The sequence below is a fragment of the Panthera pardus genome, unplaced genomic scaffold, assembly GCF_024362965.1.
Source record: "Panthera pardus isolate Hobbes unplaced genomic scaffold, ASM2436296v1 HiC_scaffold_11, whole genome shotgun sequence".
NCBI lineage: Eukaryota > Metazoa > Chordata > Mammalia > Carnivora > Felidae > Panthera > Panthera pardus.
This window is the reverse complement of record NW_026526666.1, coordinates 9,847,677-9,869,555: the sequence shown is the minus strand read 5'-3', so window position 1 is coordinate 9,869,555 and position 21,879 is coordinate 9,847,677. Positions and strand designations below refer to the sequence as shown.

General features: G+C 46.5%; 2 protein-coding genes and 1 long non-coding RNA gene across 8 annotated transcripts in view; 2 read left to right on the top strand and 1 right to left on the bottom strand.

Annotated features, from left to right (window-relative positions):
* The window catches only part of HIPK1 (homeodomain interacting protein kinase 1), a 51,232-nt gene extending 36,955 nt beyond the window's left edge, over positions 1–14,277 (top strand). For 2 of the 6 annotated variants that reach the window (XM_019457901.2, XM_019457900.2), the window contains exons 10-16: positions 528–662; positions 3,295–3,437; positions 3,835–4,017; positions 4,503–4,709; positions 6,258–6,499; positions 8,120–8,250; positions 9,354–14,277. In XM_019457901.2, coding sequence (XP_019313446.1) covers positions 528–662; positions 3,295–3,437; positions 3,835–4,017; positions 4,503–4,709; positions 6,258–6,499; positions 8,120–8,250; positions 9,354–9,842 — 1,530 coding nt within the window. In that variant the 3' untranslated portion in view covers positions 9,843–14,277. Of the gene's footprint in view, positions 1–527; positions 663–3,294; positions 3,438–3,834; positions 4,018–4,502; positions 4,710–6,257; positions 6,500–8,119; positions 8,251–8,933; positions 9,268–9,353 lie in introns of all 6 variants that reach the window. The other 4 variants (XR_008418029.1, XR_008418027.1, XM_019457902.2 and 1 more) reach the window with 4 other exon arrangements.
* Positions 14,278–15,820: 1,543 nt separating this feature from the next.
* Positions 15,821–19,007, top strand: OLFML3 (olfactomedin like 3). Its single transcript, XM_019457907.2, has 3 exons — positions 15,821–16,319; positions 17,058–17,343; positions 17,668–19,007. Exons 1-3 carry the CDS (start codon positions 16,206–16,208, stop codon positions 18,486–18,488), a joined length of 1,221 nt encoding a protein of 406 aa, XP_019313452.1. The 5' UTR covers positions 15,821–16,205; the 3' UTR covers positions 18,489–19,007.
* Positions 19,008–20,797: 1,790 nt separating this feature from the next.
* Positions 20,798–21,786, bottom strand: LOC109272090 (uncharacterized). The gene is made up of 2 exons (XR_002082274.2): positions 21,620–21,786; positions 20,798–21,411 (listed from the first exon to the last, which is right to left on the bottom strand). It is a non-coding gene; the product is annotated as an uncharacterized LOC109272090 (long non-coding RNA).
* Positions 21,787–21,879: the final 93 nt, after the last annotated feature.

The window sequence follows — 21,879 nt, the reverse complement described above, 5'->3', positions numbered from 1 at the left end:
ATCATATCAGGATACCTCTTTGAGTATTACAATTCCTTCATTCTGTGTGTTTAGCTGGGCTGTAGAAAGCCTTATTAACACTTTCTACGTGCCATGGAACATGCAACTAAGACGGGCAAGAGAATCACGAAATATTCATATAAGCAACAGATACCACATTTTCAGTTTTCTATGTGTAAATGTTTGTGGCCCATGACACACAGGAAATCTGGAGGTCCAAAACCCTTATTTTGTGAGGAGGAAGAAGGGGAATTCTTAATACGTGCCTTTGTTGACGGAGTTTTAACTGATCCTCTGAATCTGGCCCAAGAAGGATTCCCGTACTTTATTGCTTTAGGCCACTGACATTTGACCCAGTGGGCTGACGCTGTGCAGAGCTGAAGGGGAAAGCTGTGTTTGTACGTGCATTTTAGGTGATACGAAATTCCTACTTGTTGGTAATATCTTGGGGGGAGTGAGAAACCCTTCTGAATCCAGATGACCTGCCTCCGTGTTTGTTTCACTCACCTGCCTAATCTACGTTTCAGGGAAGCTGCACACCACTAATGGTAGCAACTCTTCACCCTCAAGTAGCCACCATCACACCGCAGTACGCGGTGCCCTTTACTCTGAGCTGCGCAGCCGGCCGGCCGGCGCTGGTTGAACAGACTGCCGCTGTACTGGTAATTCCCCTCACTTGATTGTGTTACTAACGGAGTTTCTTTGGTTTCTTTCTTTCTTTCTTTTCTTTTCTTTTCTTTTTTCCTGTTTGTTTTTGTTCTGTTTTCCTCTGGTTTTTCTCATTTTTCAAACAAAAATTTTTTTAACTTAGTCTTTGCAGAGGGCATGGAAGCATGTGCCATCTTGTGGCTGTGTTCTTGCTACATCTTTAATGTCTCATTGTTTTCCTCCCCAACATTTCCTGAAGCACTGTTTAACTCTGAAAATCAGTGTGGCTCTGTAAGGAGCCAGGTCCCTTTATTCTTCTTTGCCAGCCTAGTGTGATAAAAGCTCTTGGTGTAGCCTCAGAAGAGCTTCAAGACTTATCTGTTTTCTGCCCTTTTACCCTCTGATCCCTGAGAATGAAGGAAATGGCTTTTAGTTTGGCTCGGCTACAGGTATCCGGATGGCCAAAATTTGAACTCCTTGGCAAGTTAGCCTCCTTCTTTATTTGCTATTTTAAGCTTCTAAAACTTTTGTGCACGTAGAAATGTTTAAGATGCTCTTAATGTATTGCTTTACCAGTTGATGTTAACTTTCCTAATACGAACATATGAAGATAACTCTTTTTGCCACTTGTGATCCGTGTGGCAGCTTATATTTTCCATGTAAAGATATCCCCTTTAGAATCTTTTTAGATATTTCATTTGTTGGTTGAGATTAAAGGTGAGCTCATTTTTAGGAGTTTATGGAGAAATTAATTACCTTACAAATAGGTCTTTATACAAAGGCAAAAATATGGCTGAAAAACTTTATGCAAATACAAGACCTTTGTTAATAAAAGTCCTGGGGAAAAGTTATTAAATACAGCAGCAAATGTAGTAGTATGGGGCTTAGAGACAGGAAAAACAAGTAGGACTTGGAGGTGTATTTCAGGATTTGTAACCTTTAGAGTGATCTTTGGATGTGTTTTGGTTTATTTGGGGGAGTTAGAATTGTTTATTGGACATCCGGCATTTCATTATTTGAAATTGAAAAGTAGGAAAGCTTTTGAAAACCTTATCAATACTATTGAATACTGATATCTACATCTTTCAAAGTGGCTTTACATTTCTTTTGTTGTTTCTCAAGGATTCGTGTGAGTGTAAACACTTCCAGAGACACACTTTGGTTGTTGGAGTTTGTTTGGTTTTTAGTTTAAAAGTCTTTGTCCACTTCCACATGAATTATAGCATAAGCATAAAACCTGAGTGCAGGGAAGTTAGATATATTTCCAGCTTGATTGATCCAAGCCACTGGTTTTAACTTGCTCACCTATAGTTTTGAGAATGTCAGTTGATACTTCTCCTTTGCTGCTTCTCTTAAGTTTGCACTAGTCATTTGCTAAGCTTTGCATATTTTTGTTCTTCCTCTGTCAAAACAGTTCGTCGCTTGGAACGCCAGATTTCTGCCTCACGTTGGAATGTTATTTCTTGCTCTGTATTAAACTACATGCTTTGTCTTGTGCAGGTGTTGGCTTATGGAAAGACGCATGGTGTGACTTAACATACTTCTCTTATTTTTTGTTATGTTTTATTTTGTTTTAAATTCTGCTTATGATAGCAGACGTGTTTGCAGTTTCTCTGCTTTGAAGGCTTCTTGTTTGGAACCGGTATTTGTAACAAGTGGATCTGTTACTTGCAGAAATATTTTTAAAACAGTGTGTTGATGGCCTTGCAGTTTGAAATTCAAGAAAAGAACCATATGTACCCAAGCATTGTAGGTGATTGTACTGTAGAATTTGAGTTTAAAAAGGAAACTTTCAAATCTGTTCCCCTTTTTTTCAGAAAATGCCAGAATTTCTGTAAGAAGTTCAGAAAACATATTTGTTGCTGTCTATGGCAAGTGCTTGTTAAAAACTAGAAATGATGTATTTTCTTATAGTGATTAGTTTTTATGTTGAAGTATGTTTCTGCAGATGATACCTTAAACAGTATATTTTAGGTAACTATTAAGAACAAAATATGGTGCTCTCTGCATCTATTTCATAAATATTTTAATTGCTGCCTTATTTAATTTATCACGTGGCCGTATATGATGAAGTTAGCCTTCTTTGGCTGGCATAAGCTTGTTGGCCAAAGGATTTTGGCCTTTGGTCATCCACATCTGGCTCCATTTTCCAAGTTCTACCCTTTTAAAAAGGCACAATTCTCCCCTCTGTTTTATGGGTTGAATTGACCTCATGTCTTAACTGATTGGCACTTAAAATTTTAAATTCTTATTTTTAATCTCAAGGGAGCTGTCTTAACTCTTTCTAGGGATATTGTTAGAATCGTTGCAAAAATGATACTCCATCGTTTAACCAGAGCTTACCTCTGAACTTTCGGACTCCTTTGCTCTACAGTATAATAGGAACTCTTAACCACAGGGATCCTCTTTTCTTTAATACCCTGGTGGTCATGTTACAGAGGTGGCTGAGAGAAAGCAACATGTTCTCTTTCCCTTTTCACAAGACTTGTAACCTTGAGCCCCTCTGACTTTTCTTTTTTGATCTCTGCAAGTTAACAATCTACAAGCCACTTCTTTAAAGATATGAATTTTTCTTTCATCTAAAAAACAAAAGAAAAAGCCAAGAATGAGTCAAGTCTGGATCTTTTTGTGTGTGTTTCCTTGCAGCAGGCTTGGCCTGGAGGAACCCAACAAATTCTCCTGCCTTCAACTTGGCAACAGTTGCCTGGGGTAGCTCTGCACAACTCTGTCCAGCCCACAGCAGTGATTCCAGAGGCCATGGGCAGTGGCCAGCAGCTCACAGACTGGAGGCAAGTATCCTGTGTTCCTCTCTGGGATGTTTGCAAGTGTAGTTCCCTTAGGGTAGGAGTGCTTGATGATGACTGGGACGAAGATAAAGGAGAGATGTATCTCTGTTTCAGATTCTTTAAGAAAAGAACCTTATCGGTCTCGGAGATGGGGTAATGGGAAAACTTTGAATACAGGAAGACAGTAGGTTCCGAGATCAGGAATCATTTACTTCAGATGTAAAGACTTATGCAATAAGAAACCATATGGTGAAAACTTAGAGCCTTGTAGTCCAGGTGCCCAATTTTAAAAATAAAATGCAGCTCTGTTTGGTTGTTTTAATTGCTTTTAATGCCTGTTTGGTCCTCATGTCCCAGTGTTTAGGCATTCAGTCTTCTGTGTGTGTTTCTGTTGATACAGGAATGCCCACTCTCATGGCAGCCAGTACAGCACTATCATGCAGCAGCCGTCCTTGCTGACGAACCATGTGACACTGGCCACTGCTCAGCCCCTGAATGTTGGTGTTGCCCATGTTGTCAGACAGCAGCAATCCGGTTCCCTCCCTTCAAAGAAGAATAAGCAGTCTGCTCCAGTCTCTTCTAAGTAAGTCTGTGTGAGAGCTGGTGGTCAAAATCGCCAGTACGGGAGAGATGCCGCCAGCATTTAAAGCGCTGTGGTACGGATGCTTGTGGTGTGAAGCAGCAGGTAGCTGCCATGTGTGCCGGAGCTAACCTTTCTGCTTGGACACGCGTATCAGGCGTGTCCTGAATACGCAGAGCCTCTCTCTGCTGCCCCTCTGAACCCAGGCCTTCTTTAGGCCAATGTGTCTGTTTCTCTGGTCACTCCACAGGGTGAGATTTAACCATGGGCATACCCAAAATGTGTGTTGTATTTTAGGGTTGTTGTCCCCGGAAATCCTGACTAGAGCGGTTAGTTTATTTGCTATTGGAACTTCTGTAGTTAAGTGTATTGGCTTAATGATCAGGTAAAAAAGGAATCAAAAAGCAAGCTGGAAAGAGTTCTAGGGAAAGATGGATAGTTTTGGGGGTCAAGAACTGAGCGGTCTTTCATGTGACCTTTTTCCACAGGTCCTCTCTGGATGTTCTGCCTTCTCAAGTCTATTCCCTGGTTGGGAGCAGTCCCCTCCGTACCACATCTTCTTATAACTCTCTAGTCCCGGTCTCAGATCAGCATCAGCCAATCATCATTCCAGATACTCCCAGCCCTCCTGTGAGTGTCATCACCATCCGCAGTGACACTGATGAGGAAGAGGACAACAAGTATAAGCCCAATAGGTAAGTAAGATAGGTAAATGGTTCCCTGGCTCAGTGGCTCCTACCCTTAAGTCTTAGACTCGTGGCTCCCGGCAGGTGTTTGGGCTATTGAAAGGAAGGACTGAAAAAAGGTATTTGGAAGCATGGCCTTGGACGCATGAGTCAGAACACTCAAGTTTCCATAACTGAGCATCATGTTGACTGACATGTCGTTGACATGTTCCAAGACTGAGCGTCAGTCTTTCAGTTATGTTGGCTAGAAAGTGGATATTAAGTTGCTTCATATTCAGCTACTCTGGTTTGGAATGCACATTATACCATAGACATGATCCCCTGCTTTTAAGGACCTTTAGAGTCTGAAAATAGATGCCATAGCAGAAGCATATAAACAACAGTGAAACAAATCAGTAGATAGGAAGTTATTTGTAATTTCTTAATCTGCAAAGGCCTCTTTGGAAGAGGTGGAACTTTGAGTAGGGCTACCTTCTTTTTCTCCTTCTGCCGTATGGTCTGAAAATTGAAGAATATAAGTACCAGATAATTTCCTCTTATCTCAGCACCTTAATCCAAGTTCTTAACTGGGCAGTTAACCAAGAGAGAGTGGATACGTTCAAGAACTGTTACATGCACCTCTCTCTTAGTGCTCGCATAGTTAACTGCTTTGATTGTTCTATGTTGCTTTCTTCATTGGTCCTTTAGTGTTAGAGGAGAGAAGAGAGAATAACCCCGTGTTTCCCTGAGGAGGTAGGATTCACACATGACAGTAACTTATGAGACTTTACAAAGTTATATATAAATGAAGCTTAAATGAAATGAGAGAGCAAATTTAGAATGAAGTACTTCAAGAGAGCTGTTTACACATGGTATTTACAAATGGCAAGTGGACTTGAAGTTTTGAAAGCGGTTTCTGAACTGATCTGGGGAAGAAAAGTAAACTTTCCAGTGAGGAAAAGTGGCCTTATAGTGGCAAAAATTATATAACCCAGCAGGATGGCTTTGACTGGAGCCAAGCCTATTGAAAAAAAATCAGGAAAATTAGGAAGGTGGGGTTCAGTTTGTGAAAGTACTTAAAAAAAAAAAAAAGTGTGGTGAGAAGTTTGACTAGACATACTAAGGTACCATTTACAGCCTAGCAGGATGCTGTGGGGAAGAGTGGTGCCTGAAGAATACTGTGGAGACAATCAGGAGCGGAAATGGCAAAGGGGCCGTGGAAGAGGTGTAGGAGACGTGTGCTGGCATCATTGTGTCCCAGCTCTGAATCCTGGCTCTACCGCTCATCACTGAGTGACCTTGGCCAAGTGTCTTAATCTCTGTGCTTCAGGTTCCTCATCTGCAAAACGGGGGTGATAGTACCAACTTCATAGAAGTGTTGTGAGGATTCGGTGAGACAGTATGTAGAGTGTAAGCATAGTGCCTGATGCATGATAAGCACTCAGAAGTTTGCTGCTGCTAGAATTATTCTACTGTCATAGTCGTCGTCATCATCATTGTCATCATGGGAGGACCGGAGATTATCAAAGAAACACTGCCAGAAACGGGTTGAATTTTCACGTATTTTCTTCTCCTCAGCTCTGGCCTGAAGGCAAGGTCTAACGTCATCAGTTATGTCACTGTCAATGATTCTCCAGACTCTGACTCTTCCTTGAGCAGCCCGTATTCCACTGATACGCTGAGTGCTCTCCGGGGCAATAGTGGACCCCTTGTGGAGGGGCCCAGCAGAGTTGTGGGGGATGGCGCTGGCACCCGCACCATCATTGTGCCTCCTCTGAAAACTCAGCTTGGTGACTGCACAGTAGCAACCCAGGCCTCAGGTGAGCATCTTCACAGCTACGGTTGAATTCTCCTTTGACGTGTGTACCCTTAATATGTTGCTATGACCTACTTATGCCAATAGTAGAGACCAGTTACTTAATTCAGAAATCAGTTGCTTGTCGTGTGAAATTGTTTTCGGCAATCAGTTTATCATACTATGTTTATTTTGTTTGGATTAACATAAAAGTGAATTTTGTAGTCCCAGTAATATACTCACTGTTGGTGGGAGAAGGCAGACCAGAGCCATTGTATGGCCAGAAGAATTAGCAGGCAATTTTTTTTTTTTTTCTTTTGCCACAGGTAATTTGAATTTGACAATCCAGTGTGACTAGGAACTGATAATATTAAAAATGACTGCAAAAGATCTTTTAAGAAAATGATATGTACTTAGATCTTTTCTTACCCATGTCATAGCAGTGATACTTTTGTGGTTTTTATTATCAACCTAATTTCCACCATCCTTTCTGCAGTTAGGTGCTGGGCTTAGGCTCTCTGGTCCAGTTATCAGGTAAAGCTAGTTGTAACAGCAAGCCCCACATTTCCCTTGGGGACATAATAGAAGTTCGCTTCTTCCTCACATGACTTCCCAGAGCTAGTGCTCCTTCTGGATGGGCCTGTGGTGAGTTAAGGATCAGAGCCCAGAAATCCTCAGCCTCCAATGAGAAGGAGAAAGAGTTTGGAGGAGGGACCCACATTTCTTTACCTCTTTAGCACTGGAAAGAGTGGAAACTAATCACATGGCCCCACCTAGAGGCCAGGGGGCCCGGGAAGTGTAGTTCTTGTCTAGGCAGCTCTAGACAGGGACAGCTCTCTACACCAAAGGAGGGGAGCTTCAGTTTTTGGTGCCAGTATAGCCATCTGTGCTGCACTTACATGAGTTGGTGACTTACTGTGAATTATGCTACTGCCGGAGACATAAACAGGGTTCAGAAATAGGCAGCTGTCCCATTGCAGACAAGGCAGAACTTCCTGATGCCAGGCTACTGAACAACATTGTTAGGAGCTCTTTACACTGTTGGGTCCAAAGAATATAGGCTACTCCACAAATCCTTGAGGAAATGCTCCAGTGTTCCTGGTGGGACCGCAGAAGGAAGCAACAGGTTGACCTTGATCTTGCTTAAAGCTAACTGCCCTGCAGTTTCTTAGAATTTGAAGGTAGTGAGTGCCCAAAAAGATCTAGCCTTGTTTCAAAGCCCCTTTGACACCTAAATGTCCTAAGTATTACCAGCATCTTACTCAGCTTCCGATTGTCATGTCTATACTTGTTTAACCCCTTCCTCCATAAGACTTTAGGCCCCTTGTGGGTAGGGACCATGTCCTACTGGTTTTTGTATTTCCAGTAGTGCCTTGCACATTACAAGAGATTAGATAATATTTACGAAAGTGAGCCTTTCGAAGATCCTTTATGGAGCTTTGTAGCAAGACAGAAAAGAAATGGGTTGTATAGTTTTTGTTTCTCTGGTGTAAATGTAATTGAGGAAATAAGATATACACCAAACCTTAACTCTTGCAGACTTTGTACAAACCTGAACTGATTAACGTGATGCCATCTGAGGTTTAACTCAACTCTGCCGAGCAGATGTCTACTCATAACTAAGTCAGGTCTGACCCGTTTTTAGGTCTCCTGAGCACTAAGTCCAAGCCAGTGGCCTCAGTGAGCGGGCAGTCATCTGGATGCTGTATCACTCCCACAGCGTATCGAGCTCAACGCGGGGGGACCAGTGCGGCGCAGCCACTCAACCTTAGCCAGGTAAGCGCTAGGGGCTGCTGCCTTCTGTTTGGGGCCCTCCCTGTTGTTACTCTCTGGAGAACCCTGCTTCTGGCTGGACTGCTGAATAAAGCCAGATGAAGCCCCTCTTGTGTCAGTCAGTTTGGTGTTCTGTGGCCTGCGTCATACCTGCGTGTGCTGTGTCTCTATTCCCTCTATAAGTGTGTTGATGTACATTCCAGGTTTTCTGTTGGATTTTGCCAGTCTATCCCGGAAGCTTAGAGAAATGTCTAGCATTCAGAAAGCTTCGGATACTTTAGTCCGTGCCTAGTTCTGTACTACCACATGCTTTGAGACCAAATTCTCTTCCTTTATCTCCCAGGTCATAAATAACCTGAGCCTCACACTGATTACTTGAGGCAAGAGACAGTGAAAAACTGGTTCTAGTCCTGTGTGTTGGCTCGAGTCTGGGATTTGCTTCCTCCCCCCCCCCCCCCCCCCCCCGCCGCCCCCCCCTGCCCCCTACTATCCGATTCTCCTATGCAGCGGGGAAGGGTACTATTCACTCTTTCCTCAGCTAAAATTCCGGTGCTTGTATGATGTCTACCAGTGGTGAGAAAGTGTGTATATGAGGGGGTAACTGTGAGTGAGTATGTGTTGTGTGTGTGAGAGAGAAAAGCACATGCAAGTGCAAATGTAAGTTCGAGTTAGTGCATGTGTTTTAGGCTCCACAAGCCAAGAGGGATATGAAGAACTTAGAGGAGAACAAAAGAAAACAATGGCAAGAAAAAAAGGTTAGGAAAAATTCAAATTCACTGGCGCCAGAATAGGGTGAGTTGAGTCAACAGGTACTGACTTGCAGGAGTGGGTAACCCTGTGACCTCTCGATCCCCCCCCCCCCCCCCCAACCCCTTGCCTCTGTCACACTTAAGAGCAGACTGCTGCTATCTGGGCTGGGTTAGGATCTGTTCTGCTGAGAGGTGGAGGGATGAAGGCTGACTTCTGACGGCATTGCCAGGCTGGGAGATTCTGTGCTGTGGCAGCCCAGGAGCAGTACAGGTTAGAACCTCAGCTCTCAACTTGGCCTTTGGTGCTCTGAATCAGAATGACCTCAAGGTTCCTCACTCCCTTCTTCCTCCTTCCAGAACCAGCAGTCATCGTCAGCTCCAACCTCGCAGGAGAGAAGCAGCAACCCTGCGCCCCGCAGGCAGCAGGCGTTTGTGGCCCCGCTCTCCCAAGCCCCCTACGCCTTCCAGCACGGCAGCCCGCTACACTCGACGGGGCACCCACACCTGGCCCCCGCCCCTGCTCACCTGCCGAGCCAGCCTCACCTGTACACGTATGCTGCCCCCACCTCTGCTGCTGCATTAGGCTCCACCAGCTCCATTGCTCATCTCTTCTCCCCCCAGGGCTCCTCAAGGCATGCCGCAGCCTATACCGCCCACCCGAGCACTCTGGTGCATCAGGTCCCCGTCAGTGTTGGGCCCAGCCTTCTCACTTCTGCCAGTGTGGCCCCTGCTCAGTACCAACACCAGTTTGCCACCCAGTCCTACATTGGGTCTTCCCGAGGCTCAACCATTTACACTGGATACCCACTGAGTCCTACCAAGATCAGCCAGTATTCCTATTTGTAGTTGGTGAGCAGAGGGAGGGAGGTGTCATGGCTGCCTGTTCCTGGCCCAGAATCTTTAGTAACAGGCTATGATGAGCTCCTCCCTTACCCCCTCTTGAAACTCCTTAGCCAGCAACTTGTTCTGCAGGGGCCCACTGAAGCAGAAGGGTTTTCTCTGGGGAAACCTGTCTTCGTGTTGACTGCATTGTTGTAGTCTCCCAAAGTCTGCCCTATTTTTAAATTCTTTATTTTTGTGACAGCATTTTTGGTATTTGGAAGAGTTCAGATGCCCATCTTCTGCAGTTACCAAGGAAGAGAGATCATTCTGAAGTTACCCTTTGAAAAATATTTTCTCTCTGACTTGATTTCTATAAATGTTTTTAAAATGAGTGAAGCCCCTCTTTATTTTACTTTGTTTTATTGTAATTGCTGGTCAGAGGAAAAATGCTGATAGAAGGACTTGAAATCTGGTAACAAGTGAGAAAAGAGAAATCGATACTTTGTACTTGTTTGAAAACCAAGACTCACTTGCCTGTTTTAAGAGCAGCGCACCCAAGTCTGCATTTGACTATCAGGCATTTCTCCTCAAAATTTTACCTTTCTTTATGGGACATTAGACTTAACAGCGTTTCAGTTTTGTTTTCATGTCACATTAAACGTACTGGGCAATTGTTATTTTTGCAAAACTGGTTATATATGGCTCTCTGTGTTACTGTTGGGATTCTCTCAGTTGCTCCTGTGTTTATTTTAAAGTGTGTTAAAAAGGCAGCTCACCATTTGCTGGTAACTTAGTGTGAGAGAATCCATACCTACCGTGAAAGCACTAGGTGTTCTTTTTAAATGAAGTACCATGCATTCTTCTTAAGTTATTTTTTAAAAGTCCTTCTCTCTCTGATTCAGCTTACATGTTATTATTGGAAAAGCCATTACGGTGGTTATTATTGTATGGTGGTGATTGTCTTATTATATGCAAAATCTCTTTGTATTATGCGAGACTGGTATTGATGAGCTTTGCCTAAAGGTTGTTGGCATCGGTGAGCTTTGCCTAAAGATTAACATGAATTTTCAATAATACACCTCTCTCTCTTTGCCTCATCTCTCCCTTCTGTTCTATGTGATTTATTTGGGGAGAAAGCTAAAGAATATGAAACCAGATAAGAACGTTGTGTATAGCTTTTATACTTTAAAGTAGCTTCCTTTGTATGCCAGCAGCAAATTGAATGCTCTCTTATTAAGACTTATACAATAAGTGCATGTAGGAATTGCAAAAAATATTTTAAAAATTTATTACTGAATTTAAAAATATTTTAGAAGTTTTGTAATGGTGGTGTTTTAATATTTTGCATAATTAAATATGTACATATTGATTAGAAAAATATAACAAGCAATTTTTCCTGCTAACCCAAAATGTCATTTGTAATCAAATGTGTAGTGATTACACTTGAATTGTGTATTTAGTGTGTATCTGATCCTCCAGTGTTACCCCGGAGATGGAATTGATGTCTCCATTGTATTTAAACCAAAATGAACTGATACTTGTTGGAATGTATGTGAACTAATTGCAATTATATTAGAGCATATTACTGTAGTGTTGAATGAGCAGGGGCATTGCCTGCAAGGAGAGGAGACCCTTGGAATTGTTTTGCACAGGTGTGTCTGGTGAGGAGTTGTTCAGTGTGTGTCTCTTCTTCCCTTTCTCCTCCTTCCCTTATTGTAGTGCCTTATATGATAATGTAGTGGTTCATAGAGTTTACAGTGAGCTTGCCTTAGGATGGACCAGCAAGCCCTTGTGGACCCTAAGCTGTTCACTGGGATTTATCAGAACAGGATTAGTAGCTGTGTCGTGTAAATGCATTGTTGTCCGTTTTCCTGCCGACATTGAAAAATAAAAACAGCAGCTTTTCTCCTTTACCACCACCTCTGCCCCTTTCCAATTTGGAATCTCAGCTGGGTTCTCACAGAAGCATTTTCCCCATGTGGTTCTCTCTCTCACGGTGCGTTGCCACCTTGCTTCTGGGGGAATTTGGGAAGCAGGTGAGAGGAGTCAAGCCAATATAAAAATATGTGGTTTTTTTCTTTTTCTTTTCTTTTCTTTTCTTTTCTTTTCTTTTCTTTTCTTTTCTTTCAGAGTATGTGCAATCACTTTTAGAATGAGATTTTTTTTTTCCTTTTCCCATGTGGCAGTCCTTCCTGCAAATAGTTGACATTCCTAGTAAAATATTTGCTTGTTGAAAAAAACCTATAACAGATCTGTTTATACCAAAGAGCCTGTTGTATTGCTTACCATGTCCCCATACTACGAGGAGGAGTTTTGTGATGCCGCTGGTGACCGGGAACTCACAGAAAGGTTTCTGAGCCGGTGAAGAATATTAAGAAGGAACCAAAGCCTGTTCAGTCATCAGGCTGTTGAGGTTTCTTTTTAACAACTTGTACATTCTTGGGGCTGTGAAATTGTCCTTGTACTCTCAGCTCCTGCATGGATCTGGATCAAGTGGAGGGTCCTGGGGATGGGGATGTTTCCTGCCCATAAAAGATTTGGGGGAAGAAGGTTAACTCTGAGATGTAGAAGTGTTCCATCTGAATTGAAAATTTTGTACTGGAGGGCTAAGTCTAGGACTGGTTCCTTGTAGAGATGGTGTCAGGAGGTGCAGGATGGAGATGGGAGATTTCATGGAGCCTGGTCAGCAAGCTCTGTACCAGGCTGAGCACCGAGGAGCTGTCAAGGTATTTGGAGTTTCTTCATTGCGAAGAGTAAGGGCTTCCACGATGGGGCATAGTCAGTACAGCCTACCAGGAACATGTTGGTGTTTTCTACTTTCTCTTTTTTCTTTTTTCCTTTTGGTCATTCTGTTGAGCTGTGTTTGCGCCACTGTATTGGTGAAGATACCCAAGCAGTTTGTATAGTTTCCGTCACTCAGCGTTATACGGTTTTCTGGTCAACGTGTGTGATCTCTGTTTCCTTTTTTACCAAGCACACATTGATTTTCTTGCTCAAAGGCAGATCTGGTTTCTAGTAGAAACATGTTTTGTTCCTTAGCTTTCCTCTACAAGGGATAAGATTTGTTGTTTTTGTAACAAATGAGATGCAGGAAAAAAAAAAAACCACAAAACACTCCACTCCTGCCCCCCTGTCCAGTAAGTAGATACCAGTTAAGATACGAGTCTCATTAACTTCATGGGGAAAAGACAATAAATACCAAGAACTTGTATGGTTATCTTAATCATCTTACTAGCTGTGTGTGTGGCTTTAAGAATTTTAGAAATTTTCAGCCTTAGTCTGCAAATTGGCATTTCAGATTTACCAAGATAAATGTCCATCTGTGTCTGCTGAATGTATATGTGCTCGATGTGGCTTTAGATTCTGTCCCTGGGGCTTATTAACATTGCCAGCCCTGACAGGGCGGGGGGAAGCCCTGTGAATTCGGTGAGCAGCCCGCCTGGGTTATAGCAGCCTAACTTCAGACCAGCATAAGGCTCTAAGTCCTTTCTGAACTTTGTATTTCCAGCTTCTCCCCTTCAGGGTGAGTGAGAGGGAAAGCGGGGACGGTCTAAGTACAGCCACTCTGGGCTCATCGGGACACTTGATCACTCCAGAGCTTTAATAGCTTCCAGGAGGGGATACTGCTGTCAGTGCTCAGCTCAGATACCAGCCCCAGGAATAAAAACTCCATTTCAAACAGTTCTGGCCATCCATCGTCCTCCACTAGAGGGGATCAGCTCGACTGCCCTTAGCCAGGCAAGCACAGTAATGTGTGTTTTATTCAGCATTATTATGCAAAAACCCGCTGGTTAGGTTGGTTTGTTTTAGGATAGGAAATGAAATTGCCTCTCGGTGACAGGAATGGCCCAAGCCTGCTTCCTTATTTTGGTTTTTGGTTTTTGGGTTTTTTTTGTTTTTTGTTTTTTGTTTTAACTGATGGATGGTGCAGCATGTCTACATGGTCGTTTGTTGCTAAACTTTATATAATGTGTGGTTTTGATTCAGCTTGAAAAATAATCTCACTACATGTAGCAGTACATTATATGTACATTATATGTAATGTTAGTATTTCTGCTTTGAATCCTTGATATTGCAATGGAATTCCAACTTTATTAAATGTATTTGATATGCTAGTTATTGTGTGCGATTTAAACTTTTTTTGCTTTCTCCCTTTTCTGGTTGTGCGCTTCCTTTTACAACAAGCCTCTAGAAACAGTTTCTGAGAATTATCGAGCTATGTTTGTAATGCAGATGTACTTAGGGAGTATGTAAAATAATCATTTTAACAAAAGAAATAGATATTTAAAATTTAATACTAACTACGGGAAAAGGGTCCATTGTGTAAAACATAGTTTATCTTTGGATTCAATGTTTGTCTTTGGTTTTACAAAGTAGCTTGTATTTTCAGTATTTTCTACATAATATGGTAAAACGTAGAGCAATTGCAATGCATCAATAAAATGGGTAAATTTTCTGATTCATGTGGCTGTTTTTGACTTCTGTTTAGAGGGGTGCAAAGGGGATGAACAGATGGCATCTTTGGAGTGGCTAAATGCGTTGCATCCGAACATGAGTGGCATGTTAGAGGCAAATCCATCTTTCGTACAAACCTCCACGATGGAGGTGAATCGGGGCTTGGCAGGAAACACTTTTCACAAATGGAGTGTCCAGGGCCCTAACTTAAGCTCGTCTGGTTCTGGCCCTTTGAAAGAGGCAGAAACTTCTGACACGGGATAATTAAACTTTGTTTCCTAGCGCGTTCCACCAAACATCTGAAGTATCATTGCTGGAGGTCAGAACACCACAAGAAGATGCTATTTTTCCCTCCTTTCAAGCTGCACTATTAGAAGCATAGTCCTTTTGGAGGAGGAGCCCTTCTGATGATATCTGTCTTGATGCCAAAGTGAATAAAATTTGTCTAGATTTGTCTAGATTGATCACTGCAGGTCTCTGAATATATGCTGTACTCGTTTGATTTGTTTTGACACATGCGTTTCAGGCCACATCGACCCTAGGGTGGCCATTAATTAATTGTGGGGTCCTGTAGTCACGGTTGGGAGATAGAAATGAGACACATTTAGGGTTTTGGACCATAACCAAGAGAAATGATCAATAGGCTGTTCTCTCCCATTAGCAGGGAAGTCAGAATACATTTATTTTGATTTAGACTGCAACATCTAGATTTTTCAAAAAAAATTTTTTGCCTAAATAAATGAGCATAAAATGAGTGTGAACTCACTGAACATTCCCCAGTTTTGGTAAGAGAATATACCTGGAAACATTCAGGTAGAAAAGAAAGGCCCTGCTGTTGATCTCACTTCCAGATAATCAAGGATTAATTTGCTGACTTCTCAATGATCTAGGGTTTTTTTGTTGTTAGTTGTTTAAATCTCAGTGATATTCTCTTACTTAAGCTAAATGAGAGAGTTGGGATAACCCCTTGAGTAAGTGGGTAGTCTGTGGGTTAATCTGTGTTTAAAAAAAATTTTTTTTTAATGTTTATTTATTTTTGAAAGAGCGAGAGCAGGAGAAGGGCAGTGAGAGAGGGAGAGAGGAGCAGAGGATTTGGGGAGAATCTGAAGCAGACTCCAGGCTCTCAGCTGTCAGCGGGGCTCGAACTCATGAACTGTGAGATCATGACCTGAGCCAAAGTCAGATGTTTAACTGACTGAGCCACCCAGGCACCCCTTAATCTGTGTTTTAACTATGAACACCCCTGTAAATTCAATCCGCTTGGCTTGCTTTGTGGAAAAATTTCCACAGGAGGTGAGGTCTAAGCCATGGTTTCCCTAGGAATCCCGTGATGACACCAGGTGCTTATCACAAGATGGCGCCAATGAGCTATAGAAGAAGGTGGACAAGACTTGACCACTGTGATCTTTTTCCCCCCACCTCTTCCCCTCCAACCTCATCTCCCCTGCTCCCAGCTTCCACTGAAAAGGCAGAAAACAATCCATGCTATTATCGCTGGGCAAGGAAAAGATTAATGAAGGATGTTTCTTAAGAAGCCAGCACTGGAAGGAAGCAGGCATTCTGGAGCAGAAACAGTTTGCCGAGTGTACTCTGGGACCCCTGCCTCCTGCTGCTAGCTCCTTTTACTGGGTGACTGCTCACAAGGCCTCTGCCCTGGGGTTTCATCTCCTTCCCCTCTCCTGGGGAGCCTACAGCCTAGGCGGGAGGTGGTTAAGGCTTCTGGCTGCTTTACCATAGGGCCATCTGTGTTTGATCAATCCAGGCAGAGAGGAGGGGGTGGGGGAGGTAAAGAGACTGTGAAAGCATTCCAGAGTAGTGAGAGAGATCCGAGATCCAGAAAGGGAGAAGGGACCGCCCCCACCCCGCCTCCGAAGCTGACCGGCGGGCTTGAGTGGAACAGGCACAGGACTGCACGCTCCTTCTCCTGCTGCCATGGGGCCCTGCACGCCTCTCCTCATCTTGTTCCTTTTGTCACGGCTGCGACCCCTTCAAGGACAGCAGCACCACCTTGTGGAGTACATGGAACGCCGACTAGCCGCCTTAGAGGTGAGTGACTCCTTTCTCTCCTGGGCCGGGCAGGAAGGACGCCACATCTGTTGAGTCACCCCGTGTGTTGCGGATCTGGGGATGACAAGATGGGGCTCTGGAAGAAGCTACAGAAAACTCTTACCTTTTAATAAGAATATCCTTGCAATTGCAAGCCCTCCTCCTTCCCCATGTCCACAGAGCAATTCCAAAGCAAATAGGCCTTTGTGTCTTACCCTGGGATTAGATGGAATACAAGGGGGGTGGGGGGCGGGTGGAGAATATAAGGAAATGGGAGCTAGCATTGTGGGAAAGCGTCTCAGGACAAGCTGATGGTTCTGTGAAAGTTGGAAGTTCCCAGAGAATCTGCAGCTCCCTGTCTTTTAAACAGTTTGAAGTCTCTGGTGTTCCCAAGTTGAAGTCTGTTGATTCCCGAGGGGAGAACTGCACAGTGGAGCAGAGACCCCTTCCCGCCCTCACGCACTTAGGCCGCCCCAGAGGCTCAGATGACTCAGTGGCGCTGCTCACAGAGAACATGGGCTGGAGGACACGAAGCGGGGGTAGGGGCCTAGGTGATCTGAGCCGGGCGTTTTGCACATTTAGCATCTCTGAACATCTGGTTTCCTTTCTGTGGGGGTTGCAAGGGAGTTGATGCCTGGCTGAGTTTGTGCCTTTTCCCGTTCCTCTCTCCCTGGTCGGGCCTCTCCCTGCCTGGGAGTTGTAATCCCTCAGCCTCTCGTCTGGCCTCCATCCCTGCAGGAACGGCTGGCCCAGTGCCAGGACCAAAGTAGCCGGCATGCTGCTGAGCTGAGGGACTTCAAGAACAAAATGCTGCCGCTGCTGGAGGTGGCCGAGAAGGAGCGAGAGGCGCTCAGAACTGAGGCTGACACCATCTCGGGGAGAGTGGACCGGCTAGAGCGGGAGGTTGACTACCTGGAGACCCAGAACCCAGCACTACCCTGTGTGGAGGTTGATGAGAAAGTGACCGGAGGCCCTGGGATCAAAGGCAAGGGCAGAAGAAATGAGAAGTACGATATGCTGACAGGTAAGCGGTCCAAAAGCAGGCCCCTAACACTCTCAGAACCTGTATGTTTCCTTGTTGCTTCCCCTTTTCTCTCCTTGTCCCCCAGTCCGCTTTGGCGCTATCTTCTGGAATCTGCTTTAGGGAAGTCTCTACAATGACAGGTCCATTGCAAGAGTTTCTGGGGACCCAGGCCTCGGTGGCTCCCTTTTTCCTGTCCTCCGTAAGAGTGGAGGCATCCACTGGCAAATGCCCACTGTCCTCCAGATGGCCCCACCCCGGGGTGTTCCTACAATAGGCCTCTAACTCTTGCCTGTATTTCCTTGCCCTGTGCTTTTCTCCTTCCAGACTGTGGCTACACAATCTCTCAGGTGAGATCAATGAAGATCCTGAAGCGGTTCGGTGGCCCTGCTGGTCTGTGGACCAAGGATCCAATGGGGCCAACAGAGAGGATCTACGTGTTAGATGGGACACAGAACGACACGGCCTTCGTCTTCCCGAGGCTGCGGGACTTCACCCTTGCCATGGCTGCCCGGAAAGCTTCCCGGGTCCGGGTGCCCTTCCCCTGGGTAGGCACGGGGCAGCTGGTCTATGGTGGCTTTCTTTATTATGCCCGGAGGCCTCCCGGAGGACCCGGAGGGGGAGGGGAGTTGGAGAACACTTTGCAGCTCATCAAATTCCATCTGGCAAACCGAACGGTGGTGGACAGCTCAGTATTCCCGGCGGAGGGTTTGATCCCCCCGTACGGGCTGACAGCGGACACGTACATTGACCTGGCAGCCGACGAGGAGGGCCTCTGGGCTGTCTATGCCACTCGGGAAGATGACAGGCACTTGTGTCTGGCCAAGTTGGACCCACAGACACTGGACACAGAGCAGCAGTGGGACACCCCGTGCCCCAGGGAGAATGCCGAGGCCGCCTTCGTCATCTGTGGGACCCTATACGTTGTCTATAACACCCGCCCTGCCAGCCGGGCCCGCATCCAGTGCTCCTTTGATGCCAGTGGCACGCTGACCCCTGAAAGGGCGGCACTCCCTTATTTCCCCCGCCGATACGGTGCCCATGCCAGTCTCCGCTATAACCCCCGGGAGCGCCAGCTCTACGCCTGGGACGACGGCTACCAGATTGTCTATAAGCTGGAGATGAGAAAGAAAGAAGAAGAAGTCTGAGGACCTAGCTTTGGGGTTTGAATCTCTCTCACCTCCACACATTTATATCCCCACACCATTTCCTGCTTCTCATTCTCCAGATGTGGGCAAGTTGTGGTTCCGAGCCCATATTGGCAGCCAATGGAAGCCAGATTCTCACAGCCCCTTCGTTTCCTGTGGGACTTTAGATCTTGAGAAATCCTTTCAGAGCTAAAAGAGAGAAGACCCTAAGCGTTCGCTCCTCTCCTGCCTTACATCAATGAATTTCGGACCAGAGACCACAAAGACCCAGAGCTCTGACCCTTGTATGGGGGCCACCCCAGCAAATGAGCCAAAAAGTATTTCTTGCCTCAGTGTGAGTCCGGGCACGTGGGGTGGGGTGGGGTGGGGGGAAGGTGGTGGGGGGGGGGTGGGCAGAGTTCTGGGAGGAGATTTTTCAACTCTGCCCTGCCTCCCTTCTCCCCTTAGCGCCTGGAGAACACGACTTTCTCCACGTCGTTTTGTATTGCAACATTTTGCATTAAAAGGCACATCCACTGCTCCCTGCCTGCGTGTGTTTGGGGGTAGCCCTCAGATCAAGTTTCTCCCCATGACCCTCCATTTTCCTCCTCCACCCCATTGCCACTCCTTAAGCCACAGCAGGGACTTGGCTGGGCTTCCTTGCTGAGGGAGAGGGGACTTCTCCAGTTACAGATTTTACTGTGAGGCGCCTGGGGAAGCACAGAATCCCGCCACTTGAGGAGGCTGGGTGAGAGGCTTCTCTCCACACCCACCTCTGATCCACGGCGGCCCCTCCCAGAGCCCAGAGCCACTCTTGGTGCCACACCCCTGGCCGAGAGACTGAGGCCCGGCGGACAGAGCTTCTAATTCTTCTAGTTCTTTCAGAGGTTTGGGACCAGAAAATGGATTCTAGTCGCCTTGGAGTGTAGGGCGAAGACCAGAGCCCTGAAATGTGTTTCCAGAAGGAACTTTGAGTCTCACTTTGGAGGTGGACTCTGTCCTGGCCCCAGACCCCACTCCCCTCTCCAGCTTGGGGCCGTCCCCAGGGCTCCGTTACACAACCCAGCTTGCTCCCAACCGCTCTGATTTCCCTGCTGCCACGGCGTCTGCGGTTTGGGCAAGGAGGAGGGGCGATGACCATGCCCCAGATGTTAGTTTTCCCAGTTTCCCAACACAGCCCTCTGGTCACCCCCACCTACCCGCTGCAGTCCTGGAACGTGGCTGGAGTCTGTCCAGGAAGTCCTGGACACCTAACCCTTTCCTGCCCTGGCCACTGGCTTGGAATTATAGAAGGCCATCTGGGGAAGGGAGAGGGAGCAGAGGAGGAGAACCCTGGGTTTTGGACTCCTGCCTCCAGGAATGTACTGAGCTCCAGGCCAGGCCCCACCCAGCCTCATGCCCCCATTCATCGCTCAAGGCCATGTACATGTGATGGACAAGACCTTGTTGCCTTTATGGGGGGGAGCAGGCCTCAGGAAGCTCTGGGAGTCCTCACTGTGGGGAGGAGAAAGGAGCACATCTTTTCCCTGAAGTGCACCCGCTCCCCCACCCCACGCCCAGGATAGGGTGGATCAGCCAGGGCCCTGTGATCCTCCTTTTGTCTTCTTTTCTTCTCTCCCCAGGGCAGAGCTGCCCCCTGACGTAGGTTGGTGAGGAAGGAAAAGAAAGGCAGTGAAGCACCTCACAAAGGCGCTATTGTGGGGAGCCTGGGGCGGGAGGGGGGCTCTCTCCCATTCAAGTCTCTCCTAATGTGGGGCTGGCAACGGTAATCACCGCCTGTCACACACGGAGGGGGCTGCCCACGGAACATCTGGCTCCTGCATGCGGTGCACAGGGGGGCTGTGGAGGAGACGGGGAGTTCTCACTGGAGGCCTGGGGAGAGGGGGTGTCCGCCCAGCGGAGGGGCAGCGTGGCACTGTCGCTGTGTGTGTGCGCGTGCGGGCGCACCTGGGGAGGGTGGCCTCCTTGCCCGCGTGACACCGTGCGTCAGTGTGATCGGAAGCTGCCAGGGGCTGGGGCCGAGTCTGTGGAGTTACCTTGCTGGGGTAGCAGACATCAGGAATGGCTTTTGGAGGACCCTGAGGAGAGAACAGCTCTGAGACGGCGTGTAAATGACATCAGCCTGAGGAGCAGAGTTTAAAATCCCGGTCCTTCTGCCTCCCCCGTGTGGGCACCTGTCTTTGGGGGCATCTTTCTTGGCCTGAATCCTCAATGAGAAAGACAAAAACAGACTTTTCTTTTTTTTTTTTTTTTTTCTTTTGGCTTAAATTTTCTTTAGAAAAGTTCACTCAGACTTTTCTGAAAGGGCAGAAATCTCCGGGGCCTTGTCATTTATTACTTTTTGCTTTTTTTTTTTTTTTTTTGGCTCTTGTACAATAGCTAGTGCTATTTTGGAAGCGTTTTGGAAGGTGAGTGGAACTGTGTGGGCAGATCCAGTGAACTGTCCAGATTCATTAAACTAAATTATCTGCTGCTCAAGGAGAGAGGCTCGGTAGCTGAATCCTATCATCAGACACCAGCCTCACCGCCCCCTGTCGGACCCTCCATAACCTGTCACGTGGCAGAGACAGGTGTGACCTCTGGTTTGGGTTGAACCAAAGAGAGTGGAAAGCAGAGGTCCTAATGGGGGAGAAGGGACTAAAAGCTCAAAGAGTAGCTCCACATTTGCCTCCAACACCTGGCCTACGACGGTTAGCAGCCCAGGCCTCTGGTACAGCTGTCAGCCCAGATGGGTGGTCTAGACGTTGCCCCCATCACAAGGCCGGGTGGAGAGGGCTCCCCTTCCCCTACTCTGGCCCCCAGTCTCCTGCCCTAACTCCCAAGCTCTCCGCTCTGTGCTCAGTATCTTCTCCTCCCTGGTGCTGGTCTTCATGTCTGCCTGCCGGAGAAACCAAAGTGATCGTCTTGCCATTTTCATCAAGGATGAGCCAACGTTGCGTGAGCCCTGGATGGCGGGGAGGGAAGCGCAGAGATGTGAGGATGAAGCAGTTGATTCAGCTGTCGGGGCTTCCTCTGGGACAGGGCTGTGGGCTAAGCAGGAAGCAGAGCCCTTTGGCTCGTCCTCCCCAGGCTCAGTCCCGCTCCTTGTGCATACGCCCCTTCCTTCCCTCAGGCTCCTGGGATCCTCCCCCAACAGTGCTCCCATTCTTTACCTGTTCAGGTCAAAACCCGCTCATTTTGAGAGCTGCTGACACTCCTGATAGTTCTCCCAGCTTTCAGGATGGCTCTCTTGAGGACCCGCTGTCCGGCCTGTCTCTGGCTGCCTCTGCAGGCAGTGGTCTCCAGTGCAAGAGCTTTTCTGTCGGAGGGCAGGCCAGGGGGTCCCTCCACCCTTAGCCCCTATCAGCAGAAGCCGCCTCTCCTCCCTCCTCCTCTGCCCCAGCAGCCTGGACGCTCTTCCCTTGCTACCCCC

Coding starts and splice junctions, on each gene's coding strand:
- OLFML3 (XM_019457907.2), top strand. CDS start 16,206: ATGGGGCCCTGCACGCCTCTCCTCATCTTGTTCCTTTTGTCACGGCTG. Junction 16,320..17,057: donor GCCGACTAGCCGCCTTAGAG/GTGAGTGACTCC, acceptor CCATCCCTGCAG/GAACGGCTGGCCCAGTGCCA. Junction 17,344..17,667: donor GAAGTACGATATGCTGACAG/GTAAGCGGTCCA, acceptor TTCTCCTTCCAG/ACTGTGGCTACACAATCTCT.